At 46.3% G+C, this 12,347-nt stretch overlaps 1 protein-coding gene across 1 annotated transcript in view; it reads right to left on the bottom strand.

Annotated features, from left to right (window-relative positions):
• CASP7 (caspase 7) overlaps window positions 1-12,347 on the bottom strand; it is a 29,712-nt gene that overhangs the window by 1,751 nt on the left and 15,614 nt on the right. Inside the window, exons 3-6 of the mRNA XM_034663297.1 lie at window positions 2,542-2,678; window positions 1,963-2,091; window positions 1,042-1,217; window positions 526-655 (exon numbers count right to left, since the gene is read on the bottom strand). Of these exons, the coding sequence (XP_034519188.1) occupies window positions 526-655; window positions 1,042-1,217; window positions 1,963-2,091; window positions 2,542-2,678 (572 nt within the window). The remainder of the gene's footprint in view (window positions 1-525; window positions 656-1,041; window positions 1,218-1,962; window positions 2,092-2,541; window positions 2,679-12,347) is intronic.

Genomic DNA, 12,347 nt, shown 5'->3' with positions numbered 1-12,347 from the left:
AACATCTTAGGTTTTAGAAGGCTGCATGAAGATGCCCAGCACAAGTGTTCCTGCACGGATACGTATCAAATACTTAAGTGTGTAGGAGACGAATGGGCACATGGAGCTTTCCAAAGGAAATTCTGGAGAAGCACTCTGGAACTCTTCCCTTTGTAGGGAGAGCTACTTTCTAATCCAAGCCTCAAGAGGAGAATTTGCAGGAGAGTAGAGTCAGAGATTCAAGGTTGCTGGCTTTGAAGCTGGAGGCAGGGGACCACAAGCCAGGGAATTCTAACATGCTGGAAAAAGCAAGAATGTGGATATCCCCCCTAGAGCCTCCAGAATGTTCCTTCTGGAATTCTGGGTCACCCTGTCAACCCATTTGGAACTCTGACCTCCAGAACTATTAGATAATATGCTTGTAGGTCTGAAGCCACTACGTTTCGGGGAATTTATCACTGCAGCAACAGGAAACGCATACAGCCCCAAGCCTGCAATTTGAAGGTAGAATGGCATGGTCCAGTTCACAGGCAATGGATTTCATACCTGGAACTGTAGAATAGGCGAAGAGAAAGTCAGCTTCAACGGGGATCTTATATCTAGGACTGGCATCTGTGTCATTGATTGGCCCCGAGTCGGCCTGGACCCCATCATCGAGCTCTGTCCCCCGGCAAGCCTAAGTACCAAAGCAGAGATCACTCCGTGGAGTCAGGAATAGGAACACGTGAGCTCTTCACAGCCGCGTCCCGGTGCCTAGGGCTGCACTCGGCCCGCACTAGCGGCTCAACAAGAATTTGATATATACATACATAATGAACAAAGCTTGTGTCAAATTAGCAAGCAAAGCAAATAAAAATATTGCAGTGTCTTAAAGAAATCCTCACAACCGGTGATCTGATGCAAATACAGTTGCCAAGCATGGAGGGGTAGAAAAACAAAACCTAATTTGCAAACCCCAGCTGAAACAGCGCATACATCTGTAAAAGTGCTAGACCCCAAGTCACTCTGTCATGTCTCTGTCATCTTTTTCCTTTTTCCAATGGTACTTTGAAAAGGGATTACCTGAATGAAGAAGAGTTTGGGTTTCTCTAGAAGGCTTCTGCATTTATCCCCCCTAAAATGGGCGGTCAAGTCCTTTATTGCTGTCACGCCATCTGTTCCGTAAATTAAATTTTCTTCTCCGTGGCTTAGCAAGATGCAGGCGAAGCAAGCGGAATTTCTGTGGTCCTCTTCAGAGGCTGCAAGCAAGTGGTTTGAGGATGGAAAGGTTAAGACGTAAGTCCTCTGGGACTTCCAGAGGGTCCTCCCTCCCAGCCTGGCAGCGGCCACTGCCTGTCAGACAGGTGTGCGGGGGGAGGAGCAGCTCTCTGGAGAGAAGGAAGGCCGGTGGAGAGACGTTAGAGACAGGGAGAATTCTAGAATTCTCACACAGTCTGAGACCTAGATGGGGCTGCCTCAGGGGGAGGGGTGCCCCCCGTGTGGGAGGGGTGCCCCCCGTGTGGGAGGGGTTCAGGAGGCTGCTGGGGGTGCTGAAGGGCATGGCCCTGCTGTTTGCAAGGTCTGCGACACCGGGCAAGTTATGTCGCCATTTTGTGCCTTAGTTCTCGTATCTGTAAAATCTGTTTAAAATATAAACCTCTAAAATATAGGGAGATTATTATCCTCTATCTGCCACCAGGGAAAAGTTGACACTTTAATCCCACACTGGACAGAAAGCTACAGACTTGCTCCTTCCCTGTGAATTAGCTTTTTGAAACTGAGACTGTTCTGTGGATACCAAACCTATTACTTGCTGTCCTAGGAGCTGATTTCATTTTTTAGGGAGAGACTGAAGTTTCCTGAAAGGCCTCTGTCTGGGCCGGAGTAAGGACAGGCTCCCCGGGCTGAAATCGCTATGTGCCACTGTGGCGCCCTCCCGAAAGGGCTGGCTCGCTGCCCCTGCCTGGAGCAGGGGGGAGGCAGGGGGAGAAGGCGGACACGCACCTTGCTTCAGCAGATCTTGCATCTTGGCACAAGAACAGTCATTATGGACGACCACATCAAAACCCAGGTTTCTGAAGCACTTGAAAAGGGCCTCGGCATCTTTGTCCGTTCCGTTTCGGACGCCCATACCTGTGGGAATGAAGGCCACGATGGGCGATCCCTGGCCGAGTGCTGCTGGCCAGCAGCATCGGTTGGGTGCTAAGTGCAGCCTTGCTGGCTCCGGTGTCAGTGCTCCTAAGGTCACAGTTTAAATGAGCAACTGAGAGAAGAAGCAAACTCAAAGGAGAGGGCTGTTCAGCCTGGCCTCGTCTCGGCAACTCTCTGCCTCAGTCAAGACCTAAGAGCTCCCCTCCATTCTTAGCCCTTTGGTCCAAGTCCCTCATCAGCGAATGAACGTGGTGGGACCTCAGACTCGAAGCTCCCGATGTCCCTTGTGCCTGCTTCCTGTGCACGAAAGCAGCACTGGGTGGGGGGCTCTTGCCCCAGCAGACGGGCACGGCCCTTCTCTAATCAAGGTCTGATATAAGCTAAAGCAACAGAAGGGGACGGGAAAGGTCAGCCCAGGCCCACGGCACTGACCTGTCTTTTTGTCGAAGTTCTTGTTGTTTATTATGATGCATTTGCCCACCTTCTCAAAATTCATGTTATACTGGCATATAGGCACTTGGCCCTGGGCGGTCTTGGTTGATTTCCCCGCGTCATTTTTCTTCTTCTTACTGGGGAAACAGAAAGCCAGTCAGGGGCTGTGGAAGACGTGTGGACAGGAATGGCCTCCTGATTCTACTGCTAGCATGGAAGGGGTGCCCAAGGAGGCTGTAATCGCTGTAAAAAAAGGCCCGAGGTGGGCAGATGGCTCTATTTAATTGTCCTACTTAAAATGAACAGGATCTCCTACCCTGTTTCATCAGATGCCAGAGAGATGCACACTAAAACTGCGCTGTGATACCCAGACACACCCACCAGCATGGCTACGGTGCGGCGGTGACTTCGCAGAGGGCACCCGCAAGTTGTCACCTGTAGCTGCTGGGAACCTACTTTGTACTTCCATTGTGGAAAACTGGCAGAATCTACCCAAACTGAATTTGAACACATCTTAAACACGAAACTCCACTCCCAGAATACACCCCAGAGTAGAGCAAACACGTCTGCAAAAAAGGACAGATGTACGCATGTGCACAGCAGTGCTGTTCAGCAACAGCCCCAAGCAGCAAAGAATCCAAATGTCCGTTTACAGTGCAGTGACTAAACCGCTGAATACGCATACAAGGAAATACTATATAACAATGAGAATGAACAAAGCATGACAACACAAAGCCAATCTCACAATGACAGTATCACAATGATACTCAGAACACGAATACCTGAGGTTAGAAGTAGTTCCATTAAAAAGGGGGGAAAAGGAGCAGTGATTTAAAAAAGAAAGCAGTCGCCTTCCAGTCTCCTGACACTGCCCGTCCAACTTACCAAAAGTCTGGCATGGAGGCTGGAACATGCAGCATCATTGAGAGGACACAGAAAAAAATGTCAAGTGTGAGTGGAAAGCAGCCACGCTGGTCATTCGTGGGAATGAAACTCCATGACAGAAAAGGTTTTTATCTGTTCTGAAAAATTGCTGAATCCCCAATAACTAGAACAATGCCTGGCATATAAGTTGCTCCTTAAATATTTTTTTATAAACTACAGACCAATATCCCTTATGAATATAGATGCTTTTTTTTTTAAAGATTTTATTTATTTATTTGATAGAGACAGAGACAGCCAGTGAGAGAGGGAACACAAGCAGGGGGAGTGGGAGAGGAAGAAGCAGGCTCATAGAGGAGGAGCCTGATGTGGGGCTCGATCCCATAACGCCGGGATCACGCCCTGAGCCGAAGGCAGACGCTTAACCGCTGTGCCACCCAGGTGCCCCTAGATGCATTTTTTTTGAGAGACAGACAGCATGCAAATGGGTAGCAGCAGAGGAAGAAGGAGAGAATCTTTTTTTTTTTTTAAGATTTTATTTATTTATTCAACAGACAGAGCCCGAGAGCACAAGTGGGAGGAATGGCAGAGGGAGAGGGAGAAGCAGGCTCCCCACTAATCAGGGAACCTGATATGTGACTCGATCCCAGGATCCCTGGGATCATGACCTGAGCCAAAGGCAGATGCTCAACTGACTGAGCCACCCAGGCACCCCGAGAAGTAGAGAATCTTAAGCAGACTCCATGCTCAGCGTGGAGCCTGATGCAGGGTTTAATTTCATGACCCTGAGATTATGACCTGAGCTGAAATCAAGAGTTGGATGCCCAACTGATTGAGCCACCCAGGCGCCTTTAGATGCAAAAATTCTTAAGAAAATATTAGCAAACCAAATCTGGCAATCTCTGAGTAGGATTATTCACCATCACCAAGTGTGACTGATTCTAGGAATTCAAGGTTAGTTAACATCCAATTAATGTAATCCATCATATTAAAAGACAAAGGACAAAACACACATAATCAGCTCCATTGATGCAAAAAAAAAAGCAAATGACAAAATCCAATACACCGTTACAATAAAAGCGCTAAATACACTAGGATTACAACGGGACTAACTCAACCTGAAAAGGGCATCTATGAAAAATTCACAGATAATATCATACTTAATGAGAAGAGACTNAATTAATGTAATCCGTCATATGAAAAGACAAAGGACAAAACACACATAATCAGCTCCATTGATGCAAAATAAAAGCAAATGACAAAATCCAATACACCGTTACAATAAAAGCGCTAAATACACTAGGATTACAACGGGACTAACTCAACCTGAAAAGGGCATCTATGAAAAATTCACAGATAATATCATACTTAATGAGAAGAGACTGAATGCTTTCTCCCTAAGGTTAAAAACAAGTCAAATATGCCCACTCTTTTCCGCTTCTGTTAAATACTGTACGAGGGGCTCTAGTCAAAAAGATGTGTTCTAGGAATGAATGCATCCAGTCTTATCCCCTCATTTTACAGATATGGAAACAGGTCCATGGGGGGCAGGGGTTGTTCAAGGTCAGCCAGGTAGGGATGAACAAAATGAGACCACCACGTGGGCCTCAGGTGGTGTCAGTGTCTCAAGCTGGTGCTCCAGAGCCCCACACCCCAGAGTGTTTGTAAGAAGACTTGTCTGCCACTGTCCCTAAATTCTTGTCAAATGTTGGAAGGAGTAAAGTAAAAATAAAAACTCAGCTTGTTACCTGACAAATGTGGGCCTTGCACCCTGAGTTTCACTGAACCTCGCCTGTTGTAGTTCCTCAGAATCTCGGGAAGGACATGGCCTCTGATGCTGCCCCTCCTATGTGGGTCCAGATTACAGAGGGACTCTGTGGGTCGAATCTCCACAGATTGCTTATTGCTGTTTTTCAACAGCAACCCTGCTCTCTCCTCCACTTTTAGAAGGCCAACTGTCTTCTGTAGTATCTGATACATTTAAAAGAGAGATAGCCTCCGCCTTCTCCCTACATTTTCTGTCGGTCTACAGGGGCGATGCCAGCTTTTCTCCAGCACAAATGAGCACTGGGCTGGGACTCAGGCATCTGCCCACGGGACCCTTCACAAAGCCCTGACCTCCTCTCCTGGAAAACAGAACCTTCTGTGACCCTCACAGAATGACATGGCCGATTTCATGGGCAGAAAATACTCTTGTGGAGTCCTCTCCCTCTCCTGGGCTTCCATAAGAGCTCAGCGGAGACAAGTATCAGCAAAGCGAGCTTCTGCAGTGTTCAAGGACGCGCCATGCATGGGGGTAGGATTTACTTCTGAATTCCCTGTCAATCACCCATTCCGACAGTGCCCTCTGTAAAGGTGGAAAATTATCTGTACGTGGTCTTTTGTATGCCCACAAAATCTTCAATCTATGCCTCTAAAGGAGGTTATTACAGGTTATTACAACAACTAACATTGGTCAGGGCTTACAAGGGACCAGGACCTTGTTAAAATTCTCCCTGCATTTTTTCATTGCCTCTTGACATGTCTTTGGCTAACTGAAGGCCACTCAAAGACCCTAATAAGACCAGTATTAAGACTAATAGACTGGAGGTCTTTAAGAGATAAAGCTCTATTTCTATCTTCTGCAATATGAATTATTCTAAAACAAATTGTACAACAACCACCAAGTAAGAAACACACTGTGATTCTTTTTTAAAAGCTGCCATTAGCCCATCCACAATGATGAGCAAAACAAAACCAGTGACCATCTTTTGTAAGAAAAACAGGCTTGGTTATAAGTTACATGAAAAAAAAATGTCTCCATTTCTATTAGAATAGATTTGGGAAGTAAACTTTTTTTTTAAAGGACTACAAAAGGGGAATAAAAATATACACCCTTTAAAGAAAATACTTTCTATGGTTACAAAAAGTACCTTAAAATTGAATATGAAATGTGATTCTTATCCCTGGTAAATATTTCAAAAGGGAGGGAATTCCCTTACCTAGCCTGCTCCTAACTTGAACTCTCATTTTTCAAAATGAAATAAAATATCTGCTTCCTCTTTCTGGATTTGAGTCAGTCAATAGTTATTTCTCCTTCTAACTGCAACAGATTTTGCTAAACCCAGGTCTTCCCAGACCATGGATGCGTGTTAGAGAGCAGTCAATTCCATCCCCCTGACTTTGCCTTCCTAAGAGGCACAGACCTTGGGAAAACTCCGTCTGTAGCTTGACTCTGGGGAAGCTACCCGTGATCAAGTTAAAGCACACAACTGGAGAGACAAACAAAAGGAAGAAGTGACTATTAAGATGCAGAAGGCACCAGGAAGAAAAATGAAAAAGTGGACCGAAGTCCACGGCATAATAGATACATTCTGCTAGAATCAGAGCCCAAGGGATCCTAATTGTTGTGAGGCTTCCAAGCACCCTCTCCTTGGGATTAGCGCCCTTTCTGTTCCACTTTCCCTTCAAGACCCCAGTGAGAGCAGTGCCTTCACTTCCATTTTTGCTAATTCTGGCTGCAAGGCTGCTGCAGAGACAGTAAGTACAGCCTCACATTTAGGAAGAGACAGGAGTTCTCAGAAGCAACTGTTTCAGGGTAGACCCTGGTAGCTGCTTCTGCACGCACACGGGGCGAGGGTCTTGGCTGAGTATTTCTCTTGTGCGGACACCTAATGCTATCTGGAAACACTGGTGGACTGGCGAGTCTTCTCTTTTCCCCCCTGCCGCTCCTACTCCCAACTGTTAACCTTAAAAGCATGCCTCAGTTGAAAACCTGGCTGGTAGACAGGAGTGTCTCCAGTTGGCCACTCCCACCAGGACCTGCAGGGCAGGTACAAAGATTCAGTTCAGTCTCTGCTTCCTGGTTGAACCATGAAGGGGAGGGTCTTTAGTCCAAATAACACAGTACTGCAAGCAAGTATGAGGAAGTTCTCTGTGCCCTGATGGTGGGAGGATTTCCAGTACGTAGGTTAAGCATGAAAGAAAACAGAGGGGGCAGGACAATGAGAACAGTATACTACCCTTTGGGGAAAAATGAGGGGAAAATATTGTATCTTTATGTTTGCTTTTATTTGCATAGACTCTTAAAAGGTGACGTAATGGATAAGCCCCTTAATTCTAGGGCTGGACGGCTGATCTTTGAAACCTGGCTCTACCATGCAGCTGAATGACCACGGGCAAGTTACTTAACCTCTCTATGCTTTGCTTCCTACTTTGTAAAAAGGACAAAATTACACCATCTGCTTCACAGCTTGTGAACAGTTGATTTTCACAAAGTCTTTAGAACAGTGTGTGGACTGCAGTTGATCGTACATAAATGTTATTATTATTACTAATGGTATTTGTTGTATATCATAAAGAGTGGTCACCTGTGTGATGGGGGCCAGGGGCAAGGAGAGCAGGAAGGAGGAAGAGTTTGACTGTATCTCTTTTTTAGTACATGTGAATAAGTTATTCAAAAGGTTAAAATACAAATTATTTAGTAATTAAAAATTATCTGCTGCAAATGGATTTCATTATTTGGCCCATTTTGAAGATTTCTGGACTCATACTTTTTTGTGCTACTTGTTGAAAGGGCTCCTGAGAGACCCCATGATTCTGTGTTTCACTGTGATTTTACACGGGATTTTATTTCCTAGCTTTTTGAGCTTCTTTCTCCTCTCTGTGCCCATAACAATGGCAGTCATAAATACATAAGGACCATCTTGGAACACTCACTGCCTTGTACACATGACCTCATAAGGTCTTTACAACAACTCTGTAGGGCACTGGCCCTACCTCATAGGAAAAGATGACATTAGTTTGTCTGAGAACCCAATGCCAAACAGGGGTGAGGGCCCAGACTCACTCACAGGTCTGACACCAAGTCCCCTGTTCCAGCATTTCTTGCTTCTGTTAAAATCCAGATGCCCAGGCCTCACCCTAGACTTAGAGAATCAGAGCCAGGCCTGGGTGTTTTCCTGGAGATGCTCACACCCTCTGATGTGCAAGGGCCTCAGCACCAGCCTGTCTTACCACCACTTTTTTTCTTTTCTTTTTTTAAGATTTTATTTGTTTATTTGATAGAGAGAGAGACTGAGCGAGCACAAGTGGGGGGGGAGCGGAGGGGCCAAGGGAGAAGGAAAAGCAGACCCCCTGCTGAGCAGGGAGCCCAATGCAGGTTTCGATCCCAGGACCCTGAGATCATGACCTGAGCGAAGGCAAATGCTTAGCCGACTGAGCCACCAGGGCGCCCCTGCATGGGCCTTCTTGACACTAAACTTTCACTGCTGACCCCCGTGCAGGGCAGAAGAGCCAGCTCGCCCACTCCTGTCAAACATAACTTCCCATGTGGGCGCAGCCTTTGGGACCTTTGGCTCTCGGCCAGAAGGTCGAACTAGATACACTTCGGGAAGCGTGGCCTATGGAAGGTGCCTCTTGGCAGCAGCAAGACTGTCTGTCGGGGTCCTGTGTGTGATTTACAACCTTCCCGAGAAACCTGCAAGGTCTGCTAGGGGTGCCAGGCAAACAGAACTGGAGGCTGAAATTACTTTAACAACACAACCAAAACGCTTCCAGGAAATGCCACTCCTCTTCTGCCTTGTTTGCACAGTGTTTGGAGAGTCCCCTGCACGGCCTTGGTGGCGCAGTCACTCAGTCGGGGGAGGGAAGCTTTGCAATCCCAGTGCCAGCCGCTCATAAAGAGTTACTGTTTGTTTGGAAATCAATCGCCAAAGCCAAGCAGATCCTCAGATAAACAACTGCTATTGGACAGGAGCAAGGGCCTCAAGGGCTCCGAAGAGACTGTGCTCATTAATTGGCCACCCTGGAAAGATGCCAACAGTCCACGGCACAGCAGGTTCGCCTGGGGCTGGGGAACGAGAAGGGTACTAAGAAGCTTTCAGAGATCCAGATTAGACATTTCTTCAGCTGGTGATCCTCCCCCAGAGACAAGATCTTCTAAAAGTGGCCATCCTTGTCGTCCTAAGTTCCTATGACTTTTCTGCAGAAGATTCAGGAACACGTGTGCATGGTTATGGCACAGACCCCAAAAGGGAGGGCACGTGGACCTTCTTTCAGGATGAGGTCAATGGAAACCAGCCTTTCTCCTGAATCTGACGAGCAGTGCAAAAGGGTGGAAGAGCCACTTGCCATCGCCCTACGTCACCAGCGACAAGTATGGTTAATGTTTGCATCGTGCTCTATGTATTATGAAGCCTGTTCATAATCATTATCCCATTTATTCTGTAAAGTATAGATGAGAGGCATGGAAAGACGCAGCAAATGAAAACTGGCCATGGTATTTTTTAAAGTCAGATTCTAGTATTTCCCGTTCTACCTGCTCCCCCCCCACACACCCCTTCTCCTCTGCCTCTGCTAATTCTCTGCTGATAAACCCAGCTTTTATCTTGACCTTTTTCACTTTCTGAAAACTTTAGCCGAGATTACAATCCTGAAAAGAAACACAGGATTCTTGTTTGGAAACTTGCTCTTAAGTGCAAGGCTCATGATAAACCAGAACAGTGAATTAAAAGTTCCAAATCCTCTTAAAAGATCCTGTGTTTCACAATTGGCTACAGATTTTCAAAAATAAATCTGGCTGTGAGATTACTGTTCTTAGGGCCAGATAAGCAAGACTGCACTAACCAGGACATCCTGGCAGAGCAACTTAGCAAGTGTTCGTAAGTGTGCACTAAAATGCGACGGAGGGTTAATTTACTACATTGCTTCTTAACCATCTTTCTGATTTCTCCTGTTGTCTTTCCTCACCATTATGAGCAAGGACCATTATCTTCTCTTCCCAGACATATGCAGATAAGCTCAAATCTCTGCTAGGAACACAGATCATGACAGCACTGATTATCAGGAAGAAACTAGATGATCCTAACTTCTTAGGTTGGAGACTCATTTTTTTGGAACCTCAAATTCCACAGCGCGAGGCCAACTTAGTCATTTCAACAAAGTCAGGAGGCAAAAAATTACAACCAAGCTCTGATGGTTATTTACATAAAAAGACATCCTTGAAGAGCCTACAGCAACTCATACCAGAAAACATTACAGGATAAAGGACTCTGCCTCCTTTACGAAGAAGTAAAAAACCTCAGAAAGTGCACAATGAATTTTTACAATCCACTCGGGGTGTGAGTATAATTTTCCCCATCACTGGAGTGGATAAATACAGGTTTTATCCTCTTACAGATCCCCTAGGCTGCTCGAAATGTGAATTATACCTTTCTATATTTGGAAGGGGACAGAAACATGCAAACCTGCTACTGTTTATTTCCTAAAGCGTCTCCATGAATAGGATCCCCAGAAGCTCTATCTGTTTGCAGACATTCATCAGCAGGAAAGTAAACACACCACCAGGCACACATTTCCCCAGGGCTGTTTCATTCGGAACTAGAACTCTGGTTTTCGTAGCTGCTTTGTCTAAATATTTTTGGGATGATTCATTCATGGTTTCAACATTTGAACGGTGGGTATCCCCGACAGTCCTGACATACCAAGGCACAGAGCGAGGCAGAGAGGAAAGGAAAGAGTGAAGGTGGTACCTCGTGTCTCCATCCGAAAGCACCCCCCTGTGCATCAGAACTAGGCTTCGCCCGGCAACTATGGGCAGTGAGTTTCCTTCTTCTCTGTAATAATAAAAACTCAACATGCTCGGGGCTCAGCAGGGGACAGCAGACTGGCACAGCCTGCCCGGCCCTGAAGGCCCGTGACTGAATCAGCAGTGAGCTGCATGCTGGAGTTTTCCATAGGACCATTCACACTGGGGCTGGGAAAGTCACACTGGCCTCCCTCTTCTCTGCTGACCGGCAGAAATGCCCAGGCTCCACACCGCTGCTTCCTCCCCACCCTGGGACAGCTCCCTAGAGAAAAAGTAACTTTCTAGGAGCACGGGATCCAAAGGGGGGGGATAAAAAACCCCAAATGTCCACAAAGATGCAGCCAGCAGCACCATTTTTAAGAGTGAAAACACGGAAACAGGGGAATGGCTAAGCAAGAGACTGAGTGTCAGTGGCATAAAATACCACACAGCTATTTAAAGTGATGAGCATGCAGATGGGAGGTGACCCACCGAAGTGCCAGTCTACAGAAGGGGGCAGAGCAGCACGGATAGAAATGGCAAAATATGTAAAATTATATGTACATAAATGAACAAAAATAGGAGGTGACTTGGTGGGGAATCAGAGTTCAATTTTTAGGTTGTTTTTCTCCTTATAAAGGCACTCAAAATACTAATACAAATAATAAAACAAAAGATTACAAAGGCAGACCAACTACCCTAATTTTCAAACGAGGCAGATAAACCGTTTTCAATGGTCTTCAATAAAGTGAGTGATCCAGGAGTGTCTACGCCTTCCCATCTCACCCCTCCAAATACAATGAGGAAAACGTGAACACATAAAAACGAAACACTTATGAAGCAAACAGTGCAACGATGCTTTTCTTAGTTTCCTGGTTCAAGGTCACGGCCAATGGAAGCCGTGAGGCTGACAGTGGAGACCTGAAGCGCATGCTAGCCCTGGGCAAACCGAACCATTTGCCGTCCTCAGGTCTGTGAACAAAGGGAAAACTGTCTCTATACATTCTTTTCTGAAGTTCGAATTTGCACACATACACCTATTTTGGGAAACAAAGTTGGTTTAAAATAGGCTAGGGAGAAAAAGAGTCCTTACCCCAAACTTATTCACATGCACGTTTCCCTCCTCCCCCCTGAACAACGAAACAGAGACCTCTGACAATAAAAATTGATAAAAGGGGCGCCTGCTTGGCGCAGTCGGTGAAGCAGCCGACTCTCGATTTCAGCTCAGGTCATGATCTCAGGGTTGTGGGATCGAGCCCCACGTCGGGCTCCGCATGGCGTGTGGAGCCTGCTTCAGGCTCTCTCTCCCTTTCTCTTTGCCCCTCCGACCCTGCCCACGCACGAGTTCTCTGTCTTAAAAAAAAAAAAAAAAAAAAAA

The sequence above is a fragment of the Ailuropoda melanoleuca genome, chromosome 6, assembly GCF_002007445.2.
Source record: "Ailuropoda melanoleuca isolate Jingjing chromosome 6, ASM200744v2, whole genome shotgun sequence".
NCBI classification, from domain to species: Eukaryota; Metazoa; Chordata; class Mammalia; order Carnivora; family Ursidae; genus Ailuropoda; species Ailuropoda melanoleuca.
This window is presented reverse-complemented; position numbering and strand designations above follow the sequence as displayed.